The sequence below is a fragment of the Salmo salar genome, chromosome ssa09 (assembly GCF_905237065.1).
Source record: "Salmo salar chromosome ssa09, Ssal_v3.1, whole genome shotgun sequence".
Classification (NCBI taxonomy): Eukaryota; Metazoa; Chordata; class Actinopteri; order Salmoniformes; family Salmonidae; genus Salmo; species Salmo salar.
In genome coordinates, this window is record NC_059450.1 from 76,296,707 (window position 1) to 76,316,292 (window position 19,586).

Consider the following 19,586-nt stretch of genomic DNA (forward strand, 5'->3'; position numbering starts at 1 on the left):
AGGTTTCAGAGCACTGATCAGATATCTACCTCAGTTTACATGCTCTCTCTTAATAAGGTTTGGAGAGAGTCCAACCTTGGGAAGGTGAACTCTGGCCCAACCCAAATCAGTTCTTAATCATTTCACCATACTGATTCCATCCGCTGTAATATTTGAGTGATGAACTTGGTAGTAAACATTGTGTGGCACTTCAGGATTTATTCATTTGTTTTAACGGCTTTCAAATGATCAGTGTGGGTGGCCGTCGTTTCAGAAGATGGAGCAACTTAAAACAATAGTTGTTTGTAAATCTTTTCCGTTGCCATGGTTTTGGTGGAGCACAGAACTTAAACCTGGTAGAGAGGGAGAATCAGCGTGTATTATACACCTCTGGGAATTAATATGATTTCCATCTTTTATTGCTTCAAGACCACGCCGTGCTCCAGAGAGTACACACAACCGCTGCTTTGTGGCTGAGGGGACCAGGGGGCATGATGGAATCAATCTGTCGCTCATCTCTAACTGCCACAGGAAGCACTATGGTCTCCACATCCTTAATCCAGAATCCAGAAATAGAACCATGCATTAGCCGCAGCCCTAGGGTCAGCCGTCTCAGCCCTTACCCAGGAAACCATCCATGCTGCATTGAGAGAATGTCAGTCTGAGTCCAGCGTTTCCATTCTCCTGCCCTAAGTGAGTTACTCCATCCTGCTCCATTAAAGTCTGTGGTGAGGAGAGGTTAGGATGCTATGGATGCTAATAGTGCTGGCTAGGTCTACTGCGGCGTGTATGGGGTTGTTTTAGGTCTACTGCGGCGTGTATGGGGTTGTTTTAGGTCTACTGCGGCGTGTATGGGGTTGTTTTAGGTCTACTGCGACGTGTATGGGGTTGTTTTAGGTCTACTGCGACGTGTATGGGGTTGTTTTAGGTCTACTGCGGCGTGTATGGGGTTGTTTTAGGTCTACTGCGGCGTGTATGGGGTTGTTTTAGGTCTACTGCGACGTGTATGGGGTTGTTTTAGGTCTACTGCGACGTGTATGGGGTTGTTTTAGGTCTACTGCGGCGTGTATGGGGTTGTTTTAGGTCTACTGCGACGTGTATGGGGTTGTTTTAGGTCTACTGCGGCGTGTATGGGGTTGTTTTAGATCTACTGCGGCGTGTATGGGGTTGTTTTAGGTCTACTGCGACGTGTATGGGGTTGTTTTAGGTCTACTGCGACGTGTATGGGGTTGTTTTAGGTCTACTGCGGCGTGTATGGGGTTGTTTTAGGTCTACTGCGGCGTGTATGGGGTTGTTTTAGGTCTACTGCGGCGTGTATGGGGTTGTTTTAGGTCTACTGCGACGTGTATGGGGTTGTTTTAGGTCTACTGCGACGTGTATGGGGTTGTTTTAGGTCTACTGCGACGTGTATGGGGTTGTTTTAGGTCTACTGCGACGTGTATGGGGTTGTTTTAGGTCTACTGCGGTGTGTATGGGGTTGTTTTAGGTCTACTGCGACGTGTATGGGGTTGTTTTAGGTCTACTGCGACGTGTATGGGGTTGTTTTAGGTCTACTGCGACGTGTATGGGGTTGTTTTAGGTCTACTGCGACATGTATGGGATTGTTTTAGGTCTACTGCGACGTGTATGGGGTTGTTTTAGGTCTACTGCGACGTGTATGGGGTTGTTTTAGGTCTACTGCGACGTGTATGGTGTTGTTTTAGGTCTACTGCGACGTGTATGGGGTTGTTTTAGGTCTACTGCGGCGTGTATGGGGTTGTTTTAGGTCTACTGCGACATGTATGGGGTTGTTTTAGGTCTACTGCGACGTGTATGGGGTTGTTTTAGGTCTACTGCGACGTGTATGGGGTTGTTTTAGGTCTACTGCGGCGTGTATGGGGTTGTTTTAGGTCTACTGCGGCGTGTATGGGGTTGTTTTACATTTACATTTTTTTTTTTTACATTTTAGTCATTTAGCAGACGCTCTTATCCAGAGCGATGGGGTTGTTTTAGGTCTACTGCGACATGTATGGGGTTGTTTTAGGTCTACTGCTGGTGGGTGGTGGTGGAGGTATTTGGTGTGTTTTTGAGTGAGTGAGTGAGTGAGTGAGTGAGTGAGTGAGTGAGTGAGTGAGTGAGTGAGTGAGTGAGTGAGTGAGTGAGTGAGTGAGTGAGTGAGTGAGTGAGTGAGTGAGTGAGTGAGTGAGTGAGTGAGTGAGTGAGTGAGTGAGTGTCTCTCTCTTTCGAGGTCAGTGCTTGGTTTCCCTACATCCAAAGCTAAGTCAATATAACGGCTGTGTGATAGTGCTTCAATTAGTATAATGATTACTACACATTAAAATGTTTGGTTTTCAATGGTCTGGACAGGAAATGAAAGACACAAAATCTGCAGTGTTCTATGAAAGATGCAGCAGAGGTAACCACGGGTACAAATCTAAAACTGATAAGCCCCCAACATTTACGCTAATGAATAAACCAATCAGAGTTTACTCTCGTCATTAAACATATACAGTACCAGTCAAAAGTTTGGATACAGCTATTCATTCAAGGGCTTTTCTTTATTTTTACTATTTTCTAAATTGTAGAATAATAGTGAAGACATCAAAACTATTAAATAACCCATATGGAATCATGTAGTAACCAAAAAGGTCTGAAACAAATCCAAATATATTTTTATATTTTAGATTCTTCAAAGTAGCCACCCTTTGCCTTGATGACAGCTTTGCACACTGTTGGCATTCTCTCAACCAGCTTCATGAGGTAGTCACCTGGAATGCATTTCAATTAACCTCTATGGGCTAGGCGGGACGAATTCGTCCCACCTACGTAACAGCCAGTCTAATCCAGTGGCGCGATTTTTGAATCGTTTGAAATACTATTACTTCAATTTCTCAAACATATGACTATTTTACAGCTATTTAAAGACAAGACTCTCGTTTATCTAACCACACTGTCCGATTTCAAAAAGGCTTTACAACGAAAGCAAAACATTAGATTATGTCAGGAGAGTGCCCAGCCAGAAATAATCAGACACCCATTTTTCAAGCTAGCATATAATGTCACCAAAAACCCAAACCACAGCTAAATGCAGCACTAACCTTTTATGATCTTCATCAGATGACACACCTAGGACATTATGTTATACAATACATGCATGTCTGTTCAATCAAGTTCATATTTATATAAAAAAACAGCTTTTTACATTAGCATGTGACGTTCAGAAAAACTTCCGGGGAATTTACTAACAGTTTGCTAAATTACTCACGATAAACGTTCACAAAAAGCATAACTATTTTAAGAATTATAGATACAGACCTCCTCTATGCACTCGATATGTCCGATTTTAAAATAGCTTTTTGGTGAAAGCACATTTTGCAATATTCTAAGTACATAGCCCAGGCATCACGGGCTCGCTATTTAGACACCCGGCAAGTTTAGCACTCACCATAATCATATTTACTATTATAAAAGTTTGATTACCTTTTGTTGTCTTCGTCAGAATGCACACCCAGGACTGCTACTTCAATAACAAATGTTGGTTTGGTCCAAAATAATCCATCGTTATATCAGAATAGCGGCGTTTTGTTCGTGCGTTCCAGACACCATCCGAAATAGTAAAGAAGTGTCGCGCGCATGGCGCAATTCGTGACAATAAAATTCTAAATATTCCATTACCGTACTTCGAAGCATGTCAACCGCTGTTTAAAACCAATTTTTATGCCATTTATCTCGTAGAAAAGCGATAATATTCCGACCGGGAATCTGCAATAAACTAAACAGCCGAATTAAAATACTCCACGGGGGCTAATCGCGCATGCGCCTCACTCCATTGTCACCTAATGGGACACTTGAATAAGATGATAATCTGTTTCAGCCTGAGGCTGCCTCGTCAACCTTCATGATTTTCCCGCGTCCTGAGAGCCTATTGGAGCCCTGGGAATTGTCACGTTACAGCTAAGATCCTTACTTTTCAATAAACAGATGCAAGACGCACGACTCCTTGTCAGACAGGCCTCTTCCTGCATGAAACCTTGTCAGGTTTTTGCCTGCCATAGGAGTTCTGTTATACTCACAGACACCATTCAAACAGTTTTAGAAACTTCAGGGTGTTTTCTATCCAAACCTGAACAATAATATGCATATTCTAGCTTCTGAGTTGGTGTAGGAGGCAGTTAAAAATGGGCACATATTTTTTCCAAAATTCTCAATACTGCCCCCTAGCCCAAACAGGTTAACAGGTGTGCCTTTTAAAAGTTAATTTGTGGAATTTCTTTCCTTCTTAATGCATTTTAGCCAATCAGTTGTGTTGTGACAAGTTAGGGGTGGTATACAGAAGATAGCCCTATTTGGTAAAAGACCAAGTCCATATTATGGCAAGAACAGCTCAAATAAGCAAAGAGAAACGATAGTCCATCATTACTTTATGACATGAAGGTCAGTCAATCCGAAGCATTTCAAGAACTTTGAAAGTTTCTTCAAGTGCAGTCGCAAAAACCATCAAGTGCTATGATGAAACTGGCTCTCATGAGGACTGCCACAGGAAAGGAAGACCCAGAGTTACTTCTGCTGCAGAGCATTCTGCAGCGCATTCTGCAGCGACATGTCATCCCGTCTGGTTTGGGCTTAGTGGGACAATCATTTGTTTTCCAACAGGACAAATTCCCAAAACACACCTTCCGGCTGTGTAAGGGCTATTTGAACAAGGAGAGTGATGGTGCTGCATCAGATGACCTGGCCTCCACATTCACCCGACCTCAACCCAATTGAGATGGTTTGGGATGAGTTGGACCGCAGAGTGAAGGAAAAGCAGCCAACAAGTGCTCAGCATATGTGGGAACTCCTTCAAGACTGTTGGAAAAGTATTCCAGGTGAAGCTGGTTGAGAGAATGCCAAGAGTGTGCAAAGCTGTCATCAAGGCAAAGGTTGGCTACTTTGAAGAATCTAAAATATATTTTGATTTGTTTAACACTTTTTTGGTTACTACATGATTCCATTTGGGTTATTTCATAGTTTTGATGTCTTCACTATTATTCTACAAAGTAGAAAATATTAAAAAGAAAGAAAAACCCTTGAATGAGTAGGTGTGTCCAAACGTTTGACTGGTAGGGTAGTAATCTTGGACATAAGTTTAATGTTGCTGGCGATTGGGGGGAACAAGTTGAGGAGCTTGTCCATGAGTATTCAACCAGGCTTGATATGATTGACATTTCCCCTCTGCCTGTGGTCATGAAGCTAGAGGCTGTGAGAGAGGTGGCGCTAGCAAAGATTCAACATCTGTCTGCAAATGTGCATGTCCCGCAGCAGGTTCTGAGGAAAATGAATAACAGAACTGTTCAAGTGGTGAGAAAGTGGCTTAAATGCTTAAACACACACACGTGACGTTGTCTTCCTGAGCAAAAGAGAGGGGGGTTTAGGTGTCCTGAATATTGAGTGGATTTACACTGCTACCAGACTGACTCACCTGTTGAACACACTAAATAGTGACGATATGACAGTTAAGGAGTTAGCCAGAGCCTTCCTTCCTTCTGGACCTACGGAGGAGGAAGGTTCCACTGGCCAGGGACACTGAGGACAACCTCCTGGGCTTCAGGAGGAAGGCCAATGGAAAAGTGGACATTCATGCTGCGGGCTTTGGAGTCTAGTCAGATTGGCCGGACCTCAACGACCTGTGCAACAGGACTGGAGTGAAGCTCAGGTGGACATGGACTGATATGCAAACTCAACCAGTGACTGCCTCTGATGCAGTTGTGCCAGATTGCGGTGTTGTTGTGGAGGCTTCTGTCACCCACGATGGAACATCTCATCCTACATCCAGGACAACACTCCTTGGTATCAGACGGATGCAGCTACTGCAACACTGGACTGGCATGAGGCTCCAGGGGAAACTCGTTGCTCTGGACAGTGCTGACCACTCTTTCTCCCATTCCATGTGCCAGAATGCTGCCATTGGCGAGGATATTCTCACCTTTAATATTAAGGCGAGGCTGCAAGTTCTACCAATAAAATATAATCTAGCACTCTGGTACCCTACAAACCATGACCCATTTTGTATTCTACATGAGTCAAATGTAATGGAGTCCATTGCCCATGTTGGGAAAGGCTGCTGTTCATACAAGGATTTGTACAATGCTAGGCATGACCTGGTTTGATGTTGATGATGATGTGTTGACCTGTGTGCCCAATATGCCAGATATTGTTGTTGAGGGGGAGGCCAGGGGGAGGGGCTCATTTGACGGTTACATGGAGCAGGCCTTTGGTGAGAAGCTGATTAAATACCAACTCCTCGTGGCACGCTTGGACACCCTCAGGTGTAGGTGCTAGCTGGTGGTGCTGATATTTGGCAGTCTCGGCCACGTACACAGGCTTGCAGTGCGTGGCCTCCAGATTGAGGGCCTGACAAAAACTATGGCAAAGCAATTGGGTAGGTACTGGTCTGTTTCAGCTGTCGTGGCCAGCCTAGCTGTTTGGAGAAGGATGTGCTTTCAGTGCCCTTGAGTGCCATGTATACAGGGACCTTTGAAATGTTTGGATCCTTTTTTGTACATTTGATTGGTTGACTAATATATTCCCTATTGTTTGCCCAAGCCTCCAAAGTCCTTCTCTGAGAGTTCAACCATCCTAACCCCGGGGTTAATTATACCAACCATGTTGTGTGATACAATGCCAGGGTATTGTGTTTTGCCAACTGCATGCCCTGCCTGAATATGGCCATTTTAAGGCCGATTTGCATCAAAGCATCCATAACAAAGCTGGTCCTCATCAGCAAACAGAGAGAGGAAAATAATGATCTGTTTGTTTACTGACAGGGTCGTATTGTGAAATCCACCATCCATCCACAATGTTCCTGTTTTTGTTGAACGCTGTGACAAATTTAATTGAACTGATGCTTTGTATTTTGTGTAACCTCTCTCTCTTTCTCTCTCTCTATCTCTCTCTCTCTCTCTGTCTGTCCCTTTCTAGGGCCCACCAGGATTACCAGGGTCCCCAGGTGGAAAGGTAAGGTCTTATTTATCTAACTATAAACATGCCAACTCTTCTATTAGTTTCTATAATCCATTCTATCAATATCCATTCTATCAATATCCATTCTATGAATTTCCATTCTATCAATATCCATTCTATCCATATCCATTCTGTCAATATACTGTGGCAGATGGCAGGGAGAGGTGAGGTTGAGTGGTTATTGAGGGGAGATATCTTGCAGCCCACTGGCTCCACTCCCTAGCCTTGTATGGACTTCCTGCCCCGATGAGGCAAGGCTGTGTGTGGAACATTAAGCCAGGGAGTGCTTGGGGATAAAAGAGGAAGCAGCCTGCACAAAGAGGCAGAGAAAGGAGAGAAAAACGTGCATTATGAAGAGTGGGAGAAGAGAGGACAATATCTGTGAGATTACTCGTTGTGACCTGGACTGTCGGATTACCTCCCTTGTGTACCGAACTGGATTGTCTGAGGACCCGAGTTTTAGGTTTACCCCTGGAGAACGGAATGGACAACGAGAATGGATTGTGGACTGTGAAGTAATTGGTGAATTCCCCCTTATTCCCCAGTGTACCAAAATCCCTAATAAACACCCCATTTGTATTCTAGTTGTGCTACTGGTGCATGTTTTGTTATTGAACTTGGTGATGTGGAAACCCCACACCCTTGAGCCTGCTACATATGTTGGAGAATGCGGGCAACCCAAACCAAGCTCAATAATTAAACAGACACAGAGCACAATAGTGGAGGCGAACATAGCACAGCTGGTTATGCATTGGGAGTTGCAAGATGAACAGCGTCAGATGACCACTCTCCTGCAAGCTGAACTCAGTCAGCTGACAGCTGCCCAGGCCGGCATAGTGGCAGGCGCAGCATTCTCTTGTCCAGAACCCAGTAGCTTTATACTGAAGCTGACAGAGGCTGGCGACATTGAGGCTTGCCTTCGAGAGGATGGTGGCTAGGGAGAAATGGCCCCATGAGCAATGGGCCAGCCTGTTAGCACCCTTCCTGTCAGGCGTGGCACAGAAGACCTATCAGGATCTGACGGTTGACCAGGCGACGCATTACGAGGTGCTGAAAAAGGAGATCCTGCACCGGTATGTTTACACCCTGATTAGCAGGGCACAAAGATTCCATGATTGGGCATATGATCTTACAGCATCCCACCGATCACAAATGCATAATCTAATTAGGCTGGCTAACTACTGAGCCCCTGATGCTCACGACCATCGAAAAAGTGGTCATAGATACATTTCTACGCTCTCTCCCGTTCGAAGCTAAAAAGTTAGCCAGCCAAGCTAACCCCCAGATCGCAGATCAACTGGTGGAAGGACAACAGGTGGCTTTGGAGGTCCTGCACAGTGGACAACCACGGAAGGAGGAACCCTTCACTCGCCCGAAGGAGCAAAAAAGGATGGAGGACCACGCCGGGACCCCGGCCAAGGATGGAGGAACACCCACAGCCAGCTCCCTGACGCCCCTTCTTGGACAGCAGGAAATGCTATGAGTGTGGAGAGCCGGGACACATCGCCTGGAACTGTTCAAACTGCCATGTCCCAATGCCTTCGGCCTCAACCAGTGAGGTAGCCAACCTGTGGCCCTGCGGCTTGCTGATGGCATGCTGGACTAGGGAGAGTGGTCCTTCCCCTGTCACCCCGGTAAGAGCCAATGGAAAGGACACCACGGCACTTGTGGACTCTGGGAGTATGGTGATCATCGCCCAGTCCCCGAACCTTGCGGAGACCGTGGCCATCATGTGCATACACGGTGAGACCAAGGACTACCCTATCACACTCCTCCACTTACAGACCACAAAGGGACAACACACAAGACCAGTGGGAGTCGTCCCAAACCTGCCTGTGCCGGTCCTTATCGGGAGGGATTTCCCGATGGTCAGCCAACTGTGGACCAGTATGTCTGGAGACGTAGGGAACCAGAAGGGAGGAGGAAGCCGGAGAGGTGGGAGGGATGCCAGATGGCGTAATGACCGGATGTGTGGATTCCAGGATGTGGACCCGCAGGCATCAACCAAACCCCTCTCAGAGGGGGACTCTAAAGCCAGACTGGACGAAGAGGTGGCGAGTCTGGAAGACATGTTCCCAATGAACCATGAGGTGGCACCAGAGCCCGCCTCTCTAGCGGGCCGGTTCGGCACGGCCCAACTGCAGGATCCCAACTTGACCAGCACTCTCCAGCAGGTGGCTGCGGTAGACGGAAAGCCAGTGGAGGGGTAAGTCAAGTAACCTACTCCCATTTTTGTATAAAGAACAAGTTGCTATATCAGGTCGTGAAGAAGAATGACGAATGTCTGTAGTTTTTGTTGGGTCCCCGTCCCTTTGTACCATCTGTCCTGCATTTGGCGCACTCCAACCTTCTTGGGGCTCACCTAGGGCTGGAGAAGACCTTAGACAGGATCAAGGCACAATTTTACTGCCAAGGGGTGAAGAGAGCAGTGGAAGAATATTGCCGCAGTTGCCCGGAGTGCCAGAAAAACCCAGTTTTCGCAGTCCCTTAATTCCCCTACCTATTATTTCAGTCCCTTTCAGCAGGATTGCAATGGACCTGGTGGGACCTCTACCCAAGAGCAACCGAGGGCACCAATACTTTCTAGTGATTTTGTGATTCTGGATTATGCCACCAGGTACCCGGAAGCCATTCCCCTGTGCACCATGGCCACCAAGGGAATCACACATGAGTTGGTCATGCTGTTCTCCCGAGTAGGCATCCCCGATGAGATATTGACCAACCAAGGCACCCCGTTCATGTCACAAATCATGAAGGATCTATGCAAGCTAATGAAAATAATCCAGTTGTGCACCTCAGTGATTCACCCACAGCCTGATGGGTTGATGGAAAGATTAAATCGAACCCTGAAGCAGATGATAAAGAAGGTGATGGAGGCTGACTGAAAGAATTGGGACCAGCTGTTACCCTACCTGATGTTCTCGATCCGAGAAGTGCCCCAAGCTTCAACAGGATTCTCTCCCTTCGAACTCCTGTACGGGAGACAACCCCGAGGACTGCTGGACGTGGCTAAAGAAGCCTGGGAACCGCAACCGTTGCCCCGCCGAACCTTGGTGGAGCACGTGGGTGACATGAGCGATTGGATGGCAACCCTGTGGCCCCTGGTAAGGGAACACATGCTGGAGGCCCAGGAGGCCCAAGCGCGGGTGTACAACAGAGGGTTACAACGAAGGGACTTTCATCCAGGAGCAAAGTGTCGATGTTTGTCCCCACCTCAGAATGTAAGCTTTTGGCCCGATGGAACAGGCCATACGAAGTCATTGAGAAGGTGGGTGAAGTTAAATGTAGGGTCAGACAGCCGACACGTAGGCATCTGACCCAGCTTTACCATGTGAATTTGCTAAAGAAATGGAATGCACGTGATGTACTCTATTTCCCCGAAGAAGGCCACCACAGAGACTGAGTTGGCGGAGGTGCCAATGGGGGAGCAGCTGAGCCAAGCCCAGAAGCAGGAGCTGAGGGATTTGGTCGGCCAAAACCTGGATCTGTTCTCCAGTGAACCAGGACACACCGATCTGGCACAGCATCATCATCAGACCCGGGAAAAAGGTGAAGTTGAAACTCTACCGGAAGCCAGGAGAGAGGCTGTCAGGACCGAGATAAAAACGATGTTGGAAGCTGATATAATCAAATAGTGAGTGGTGCAGCCCCCCCGAGTTTTAGGATTACCCCTGGAGAACGGAATGGACTACGAGAAAGGCTTGTGAACTGTGAAGTAATTGGTGAATTCCCCCTTATTCCCCAGTGTACAAAAATCCCTAATAAACTGCCCATTTGTATTCTAGTTGTGCTACTGGTGCATGTTTTGTTATTGAACTTGGTGACGTGGAAACCCCACACCCTTGAGCCTGCTACAATACATTATATCAATATATACTGAGTATATAAAACATTATTTCCATGACAAAGACTGACCAGGTGAAAGCTATGGTCCCTTATTGATGTCACTTGTCAAATCCACTTCAATCAATGTAAATGAAGGATTGTGTATGTGTGCCATTCAGAGGGTGAATGGGCAAGACAAAATATTTAAGTGCCTTTGAACGGGGTATGGTAGTAGGTGCCAGGCGCACCAGTTTGAATCAAGAACTGCAACACTGGTGGGTTTTTCACACTCAACAGTTTCATGTATGTATCAAGAATGGTCCACCACTCAAAGGACATCCAGCCAACTTGACACAACCGTGGGAAGCATTGGAGTCAACATGGGCCAGTATCCCTATGGAATGCTTTTGACACCTTGTAGAGTCCATGCCCTGATGAATTGAGGAAGTTCTGAAGGAAATGAGGGGGGTAAAATACTATGCATTGTAGTTTTAATCACTGGAAGTCAATGAAGACTCTTGAGGATGAGTTAAGTTATTTTCCTCCCCACTCCAGGGAGAGCTAGGCTTGCCTGGACCATCTGGACTGGATGGGGAGAAGGTATGGTAGTCACACTAATGTCCAGTTAACATTTTGAATATCCCACAATCCCATTAAATCAGCATATCATTCCAATGTTCGCTGAACAGAACAGTCATTCAGTACATTTTGTATTTAATGCAATTTTTATCTGGGATGATCATGAACATAATTAATCGAAGCTCCCCTCACCTTTGAACTCTACCCTCCTCTCCTGTTAGGGTCCGAAGGGAGATATGGGGGAGACAGGGTCAATCGGAGAGAAAGGAGAGAAAGGAGAGATGGGTCTCTCTGGGCCAGGGGTAAGTAGAGAGAGACTAGTCATACACTGATGGGTCTCCAGGCCAGTGGTTAGTATAGATAGACTAGAATCATACACTGACGTGTCTCTCTGGGCCAGTGGTTAGTATAGATAGACTAGAATCATACACTGAGTCTCTAGGGCAGGGGTTAGTAGAGAGAGACTAGTCATACACTGATGGGTCTCCAGGCTAGTGGTTAGTATAGATAGACTAGAATCATACACTGACGTGTCTCTCTGGGCCAGTGGTTAGTATAGATAGACTAGAATCATACACTGAGTCTCTAGGCCAGGGGTTAGTAGAGAGAGACTAGTCATACACTGATACTGATAGACAGACAGTTGAGTGGCACGACCCGTTGAGTGGCACGACCTGTTGAGTGGACCGACCTGTTGAGTGGCACGACCTGTTGAGTGGACCGACCTGTTGAGTGGCACGACCTGTTGAGTGCTGTAAGATGTTAAATCCCCCTGTCTGTCTGTCTGTCTGTCTGTCTGTCTGTCTGTCTGTCTGTCTGTCTGTCTGTCTGTCTGTCTGTCTGTCTGTCTGTCTGTCTGTCTGTCTGTCTGTCTGTCTGTCTGTCTGTCTGTCTGTCTGTCTGTCTGTCTGTCTGTCTGTCTGTCTGTCTGTCTGTGTCTCAGGGAATAGATGGACAGAAGGGAGAGATGGGAGACTCCAGGCTGGAAGATAACCTGGTAAGAGAAACACACTGAAAGTCACTATGTGCACAAGTTGGCCCACAGGGCATTGGTTTTAACACTGCTTCAGACAGACAGTGGGGTGACATTGATATGATCATCTTGATTGTGTTTTGTTATTCAGGTTCAGATGATTTCTCAGCCGGGCCCCCCCGGCCCCCCAGGACTCCCCGGACCTCCAGGGTACATGGTGAGTGTTAGAATATAACAGCTTCACCCCTCTGTTCCCCAATATACATGATGCGGCTGAATCCCTTCAGATACATAGCACTGATATGATCTCTGTGTCTTCCAGGGTCACCATGGAATGCCTGGCCCTAAGGTAAGATTAGAGCTCCAGGGCTCCAGTAATGTCTGTATTCTGAAGCTGCTCTGGAGTGTAGAGTGAGAATCATGTGTTCCCATGCAGGGAGAGCCTGGAGATAGAGCTAAAGGGGACAAGGGAGACATTGGAACTGCTGGACTGAGGGTGAGTGATACTGTAGACCAGGGGTAGACAACTAGATTCAGCCGCGGGCAGCTTTTTATCAGAGTGGATGGTCGCGGGGCCGGATCATAATTATGATCATTTGGACACTGCAAATTGACCACAACTAGCCCAAAAAGAGGGGAGTTTTGAAAATAGCTATCATTGCATATCTTGATTACATTGAGACCCCATCAGTTATAATTTTTTATTAGTGGGAATACTTGGAAACAGATTGACTAAAGTAACCTCATTTTCAGCTGAATTCCTGGTGATTTTAGTCTTTTTAACAAAAAACTTATATCCCCAAAAATAAATAACATTAATAATAATATACACTACATGACCAAAAGTATGTGGAAACCTGCTCGTTGAAAATCTCATTCCAGAGTCATGGGCATTACATTGGAGTTGGTCCCCCCCTTTGGTGCTATAACAGCCTCCACTCTTCTGGGAAGGCTTTCCACTAGATGTTGGAACATTGCTGCGGGGACTTGCTTCCATTCAGCCACAATAGCATTATGTGAGGTCGGGCACTGATGTTGGGCAATGCATTCGGGCAGGTCGCGTTCTCCTGGCACCCGGCAAACCCAGATTTGTCTTTTGGACTGCCGGTAAAGCGTGATTCATCACTCCAGGGAATGCGTTTCCACTGCTCCAGAGTCCAATGGTGGCGAGCTTTACACCACCCCTGCCGATGCCTGGCATTGAGTATGGTGATCTTAGGCTTGTGAGCGGCTGCTCGGCCATGGAAACCCATTTAATGAAGCTCCCAACAAACAGTTATTGTGCTGACGTTGCTTCTAGAGGCAGTTTGGAACTCGGTAGTGAGTGTTGCAACCGAGGACAGACGCTTTTTATACGCTACGCGCTTCAGCACTCGGCGGTCCCTGTTCTGTGAGCTTGTGTGACGAGCTTGTGTGACACAATAACAGCGCTTACAGTTGACCGGGGCAGCTCTAGCAGGGCAGAGATTTTGCAAACTGACTTGTTGGAAAGGTGGCATCCTATGACAGTGCCACACTGAAAGTCACTGAGCTCTTCAGTAAGTCCATTCTACTGCCAATGTTTGTAGATTGCATGGCTGTTGTGCTCGATTTCATACACCTGTCAGCCACGGGCGTGGCTGAAAAAGCAAAATCCACTAATTTAAAGGGGTGTCCACATACTTTTCTGTGTGTGTGTGTACATATATATATACTGCTCAAAAAAATAAAGGGAACACTAAAATAACACATCCTAGATCTGAATGAATGAAATAATCTTATTAAATACTTTTTTCTTTACATAGTTGAATGTGCTGACAACAAAATCACACAAAAATAGTCAATGGAAATCCAATTTATCAACCCATGGAGGTCTGGATTTGGAGTCACACTCAAAATTAAAGTGGAAAACCACACTACAGGCTGATCCAACTTTGATGTAATGTCTTTAAAACAAGTCAAAATGAGGCTCAGTAGTGTGTGTGGCCTCCACGTGCCTGTATGACCTCCCTACAACGCCTGGGCATGCTCCTGATGAGGTGGCGGATGGTCTCCTGAGGGATCTCCTCCCAGACCTGGACTAAAGCATCCGCCAACTCCTGGACAGTCTGTGGTGCAATGTGGCGCTGGTGGATGGAGCGAGACATGATGTCCCAGATGTGCTCAATTGGATTCAGGTCTGGGGAACGGGCGGGCCAGTCCATAGCATCAATGCCTTCCTCTTGCGGGAACTGCTGACACACTCCAGCCACATGAGGTCTAGCATTGTCTTGCATTAGGAGGAACCCAGGGCCAACCGCACCAGCATATGGTCTCACAAGGGGTCTGAGGATCTCATCTCGGTACCTAATGGCAGTCAGGCTACCTCTGGCGAGCACATGGAGGGCTGTGCGGCCCCCCAAAGAAATGCCACCCCACACCATGACTGACCCACCGCCAAACCGGTCATGCTGGAGGATGTTGCAGGCAGCAGAACGTTCTCCACGGTGTCTCCAGACTCTGTCACGTCTGTCACGTGCTCAGTGTGAACCTGCTTTCATCTGTGAAGAGCACAGGGCGCCAGTGGCGAATTTGCCAATCTTGGTGTTCTCTGGCAAATGCCAAACGTCCTACACGGTGTTGGGCTATAAGCACAACCCCCACCCGTGGACGTCGGGCCCTCATACCACCCTCATGGAGTCTGTTTCTGACCGTTTGAGCAGACACATGCACATTTGTGGCCTGCTGGAGGTCATTTTGGCAGTGCTTCTCCTGCTCCTCCTTGCACAAAGGCGGAGGTAGCGGTCCTGCTGCTGGGTTGTTGACCTCCTACGGCCTCCTCCACGTCTCCTGATGTACTGGCCTGTCTCCTGGTAGCGCCTCCATGCTCTGGACACTATGCTGACAGACACAGCAAACCTTCTTGCCACAGCTTGCATTGATGTGCCATCCTGGATGAGCTGCACTACCTGAGCCACTTGTGTGGGTTGTAGACTCCGTCTCATGCTACCACTAGAGTGAAAGCACCGCCAGCATTCAAAAGTGACCAAAACATCAGCCAGGAAGCATAGGAACTGAGAAGTGGTCTGTGGTCACCACCTGCAGAACCACTCCTTTATTGGGGGTGTCTTGCTAATTGCCTATAATTTCCACCTGTTGTCTATTCCATTTGCACAACAGCATGTGAAATGTATTGTCAATCAGTGTTGCTTCCTAAGTGGACAGTTTGATTTTACAGAAGTGTGATTGACTTGGAGTTAAATTGTGTTGTTTAAGTGTTCCCTTTATTTTTTTGAGCAGTGTATATATATATATATATATATATCACAGGAGGTTGGTGGTACCTTATTAATTGGGGAAAACGGGCTCATGGTAATGACTGGAGTGGTCTCAGTGAAATGGTATCAAACACACGGTTTCCAGAAAAACCCTTGAATGAGTAGGTGTGTCCAAACTTTTGACTGGTTGAGTATCTGGAGCATCAGCATTTGTGGGTTCGATTTCAGGCTCAAAATGGTCAGAAACAAAGAACTTTCTTCTGAAACTCGTCAGTCTATTCTTGTTCTGAGAAATGAAGGCTATTCCATGCGAGATATTGTCAAGAAACTGAAGATCTCATACAACGCTGTGAACTATTGCCTTCACAGAACAGCGTAAACTGGCTCTAACCAGAATAGAAAGAGGAGTGGGGGGCCCTTATGCACAACTGAGCAAGAGGACAAGTACATTATAGTGTCTAGTTTGAGGAACAGACTCCTCACAAGTCCTCAACTGGCAGCTTCATTAAATAGTAGCCACAAAACACCAGTCTCAATGTCAACAGTGAAGCGGCGACTCCGGGATGCTGGCCTTCTAGGCAGAGTTGCAAAGAAAAAGCCATATCTCAGACTGGCCAATAAAAGGAAAAGATTAAGATGGGCAAAAGAACACCGACACTAGACAGAGGCCAGCATCCCAGAGTCGCCTCCTCACTGTTGACGTTGAGACTGGTGTTTTGCGGATATTGGCAATTTCTCGCATGGAATAGCCTTCATTTCTCAGAACAAGAATAGACTGATGAGTTTCAGAAGAAAGTTCTTTGTTTCTGGCCATTTTGAGCCTGTAATCGAACCCACAAATGCTGATGCTCCAGATACTCATCTAGTCTAAAGAAGGACAGTTTTATTGCTTCTTTAATCAAAACAACAGTTTTCAGCTGTGCTAACATAATTGGAAAAGGGTTTTCTAATGATCAATTAGCCTTTTAAAATGATAAAATTGGATTATCTAACACAACGTGGCATTGGAGCACAGGAGGGATGGTTGCTGATAATGGGCATCTGTACGCCTATGTAGATATTCCATAGAAAACCTGCTGTTTCCAGCTACAATAGTCATTTACAACATTAACAATGTCTACACTGTATTTCTGATCAATTTGATGTTATTTCAATGGACAAAAAAAATGTGCTTTTCTTTCAAAAACAAGGACATTTCTAAGTGACCCCAAACTTTTGAACGGTAGTGTATGTATGAGATTAGGAGGAGGAAGACCAGCAGTATGATGATGTCCAACATACAGTATGTCTGTCCTCTCCAGGGTATGGATGGTCCTCAGGGTCCCCCTGGTCCCACAGGTTTGGTGGGTCTCCCAGGCACAAAAGGAGAGAAGGTGGGTGACGCCATCATCATTAGATAACCTCAGTATATCAGGTCTACAGTCATTGCATTTCATGGTCTCAGTCATGCTGGCACTGATGCATTCATGAATGTGTGTTGACAGGGCAAGTCCGGGGAGCCTGGAATGGATGTAAGGATGAAAGTGTTTTTGACCTTTGACCTGCCACTCTATGACACAGGGAACTCGCTGCAGCACACACTAACCTGTTCCTCCCTCTACAGGGTTTCCCAGGCCTGACTGGTGAGAAGGGATCCCGGGGAGACAGAGGAGACAAGGTTGGAGGAGCATTTTCTTCTCTTCTATAGCCCAGAGTCCTGCTATGATTACACATAATAATCAGTGTTGCTGCACCTGTATAGTCACCTGCCATCATTGACTTAGGTCTTGCCAGTTTAAAGTTGATGGGTTAACCAATACGTGTTAGAAGGGGTGTAAAGTACTTAAGTAATTTAAAGTACTATTTAAGTCGTTTTTTGGAGGTATTTGTACTTTACTTTGCTAATTATATTTTTGACTCCTTTACTTCTAAAGAAATAATGTACTTTTTACTCCAAACATTTTCCCTGACACCCAAAAGTACTCGTTCGTCATTTTATATTAAGGTATCTTTACTTTTACTCAAGTATGACAATTGTGTACTTTTTCCATCACTGCATGTTAATACCATAAAACATTGGGTAGGGATCTGAGATTAATTACTAATGGTTACTATGACCACACAAGGACCATAAGTACACTACTAGGGTGCTGTAGGGAACTGTAGTTGTTAATATACTAGGATGATCTGTAAATATGGCCACCAAAATACACAGCATCAAATCCAATTGTATTTGTCACTGGCGCCGAATACAACAGGTATAGACTTTACCGTGACATGCTTACGAGCTGTTTTCCATCAATGCAGAGTTCAAAGTAAGGCTTTTTTTTTATTAGCAAACAATAATAACAAAAATTCAAGGAAACGATAACACAATAAAAAAAAATGCGAGGCTATGTACAAGGAGTACCAGTGCCAAGTCAATGTGCAGGGGTACGAGGTAGTTAAGGTAATTGAGGTAATACAGTATGTATTAAAAGTAACTAGGCAGTCAGGATATATAATAAACAGAGTAGCAGCAGCGTATGTAAAGAGTGAAATTGTGTCTATTTGAGAGTGTGTGTTTGTGGAGTCAATATGTGTGTGTGTGTGTGTGTGTGTGTGTGTGTGTGTGTGTGTGTGTGTGTGTGTGTGTGTGTGTGTGTGTGTGTGTGTGTGTGTGTGTCTGTGTCTGTGTGTGTGTGTGTGTGTGTGTGTGTGTGTGTGTGTGTTGGAGTGTATTTTGTGTGTGTATGTAGGTAGGATCCAGTGAGTGTGCAAAAAAGGGGGTCAATGCAAATAGTCCGGATAGCCATTTGATTAGCTGTTGACTTGGGGGTAGAAGCTGTTTAGGAGCCTTTTGGTTCCAGACTTGGCGCTCCGGGACCGCTTGCAGTGCGGTAGCAGAGAGAACAGTCTATGACTTGGATGGCTGGAGTCTTTTTTAGGACTTTCCTCTGACACTGTCTGGTATAGAGGTCCTGGATGTCTGGGAGCTTGGCCCCAGTGATGTACTGGGCCGTATGCACTACCCTCTGTAGCGCCTTGCAGTCGGATGCCAAGCAGTTGCCATACCAAGCGTTGATGCAGTCAGTCAAGATGCTCTCAATAATGCAGATGTAGAACTTTTTGAGGATTTTATAGGAGGGGTGTATAGTATGGGGTATAGGGGTCTGTTTTTATAGGAGGTGTGTATAGTATGGGGTATAGGGGTCTGTTTTTATAGGAGGGGTGTATAGTATGGGGTATAGGGGGCTGTTTTTATAGGAGGGGTGTATAGTATGGGGTATAGGGGGCTGTTTTTATAGGAGGGGTGTATAGTCTGGGGTATAGGGGGCTGTTTATAGGAGGGGTGTATAGTCTGGGGTATAGGGGGCTGTTTTTATAGGAGGGGTGTATAGTCTGGGGTATAGGGGGCTGTTTATAGGAGGGGTGTATAGTATGGGGTATAGGGGGCTGTTTATAGGAGGGGTGTGTAGTCTGGTGTATAGGGGGCTGTTTTAGGAGGAGACCAAGGCGCAGCGTGGGTTCATCATATTTTTATTTTCAATGTGAACCAGCAAAAACAATACAACGAACGAAAAGCTAGGCATGCAACACAAAGACAAGATCCCACAACAGACTGTGGGAAAAAGGGCTGCCTAAGTATGATTCCCAATCAGAGACAACAAATGACAGCTGCCTTTGATTGGAAACCATACTCGGCCAATCAAAGAAAAAGACAACATAGACATACAACTCATAGAATGCCCACCCCATGTCACACCCTGACCTAACCAAACAGAGAAAAACGGCTCTCTCAGGTCAGGGCGTGGCATCAATGGTGATGTTCAGTGATGCTTATTTGAAGGGACAGAATTCTCATGTGCCCCCCATAGAATTAGAAGTACTAATTATTATTATGTGTTTATCTGTTTAGCTTTTTTGGTCTCTCGATATAAGCTAACAATATTCTTAACTCCGGAGCATGTAAAAGAACTCCCATATTTCATGTGGGATCATGCACTTGCTTTCTCCTTCAAATTCAATGTTGTGATAGGCCTACCGTGAACCCA

At 46.0% G+C, this 19,586-nt stretch overlaps 1 protein-coding gene across 3 annotated transcripts in view; it reads left to right on the forward strand.

Annotated features, from left to right (window-relative positions):
• The window catches only part of LOC106611943 (collagen alpha-1(XXIII) chain), a 265,001-nt gene that overhangs the window by 238,843 nt on the left and 6,572 nt on the right, over window positions 1-19,586 (forward strand). For all 3 annotated transcript variants that reach the window (XM_045724032.1, XM_014212635.2, XM_045724033.1), the window contains exons 18-27: window positions 6,919-6,954; window positions 11,341-11,385; window positions 11,586-11,666; window positions 12,308-12,361; window positions 12,489-12,554; window positions 12,660-12,686; window positions 12,774-12,833; window positions 16,875-16,946; window positions 17,058-17,084; window positions 17,177-17,230. In XM_045724032.1, the coding sequence (XP_045579988.1) occupies window positions 6,919-6,954; window positions 11,341-11,385; window positions 11,586-11,666; window positions 12,308-12,361; window positions 12,489-12,554; window positions 12,660-12,686; window positions 12,774-12,833; window positions 16,875-16,946; window positions 17,058-17,084; window positions 17,177-17,230 (522 nt within the window). The remainder of the gene's footprint in view (window positions 1-6,918; window positions 6,955-11,340; window positions 11,386-11,585; window positions 11,667-12,307; window positions 12,362-12,488; window positions 12,555-12,659; window positions 12,687-12,773; window positions 12,834-16,874; window positions 16,947-17,057; window positions 17,085-17,176; window positions 17,231-19,586) is intronic.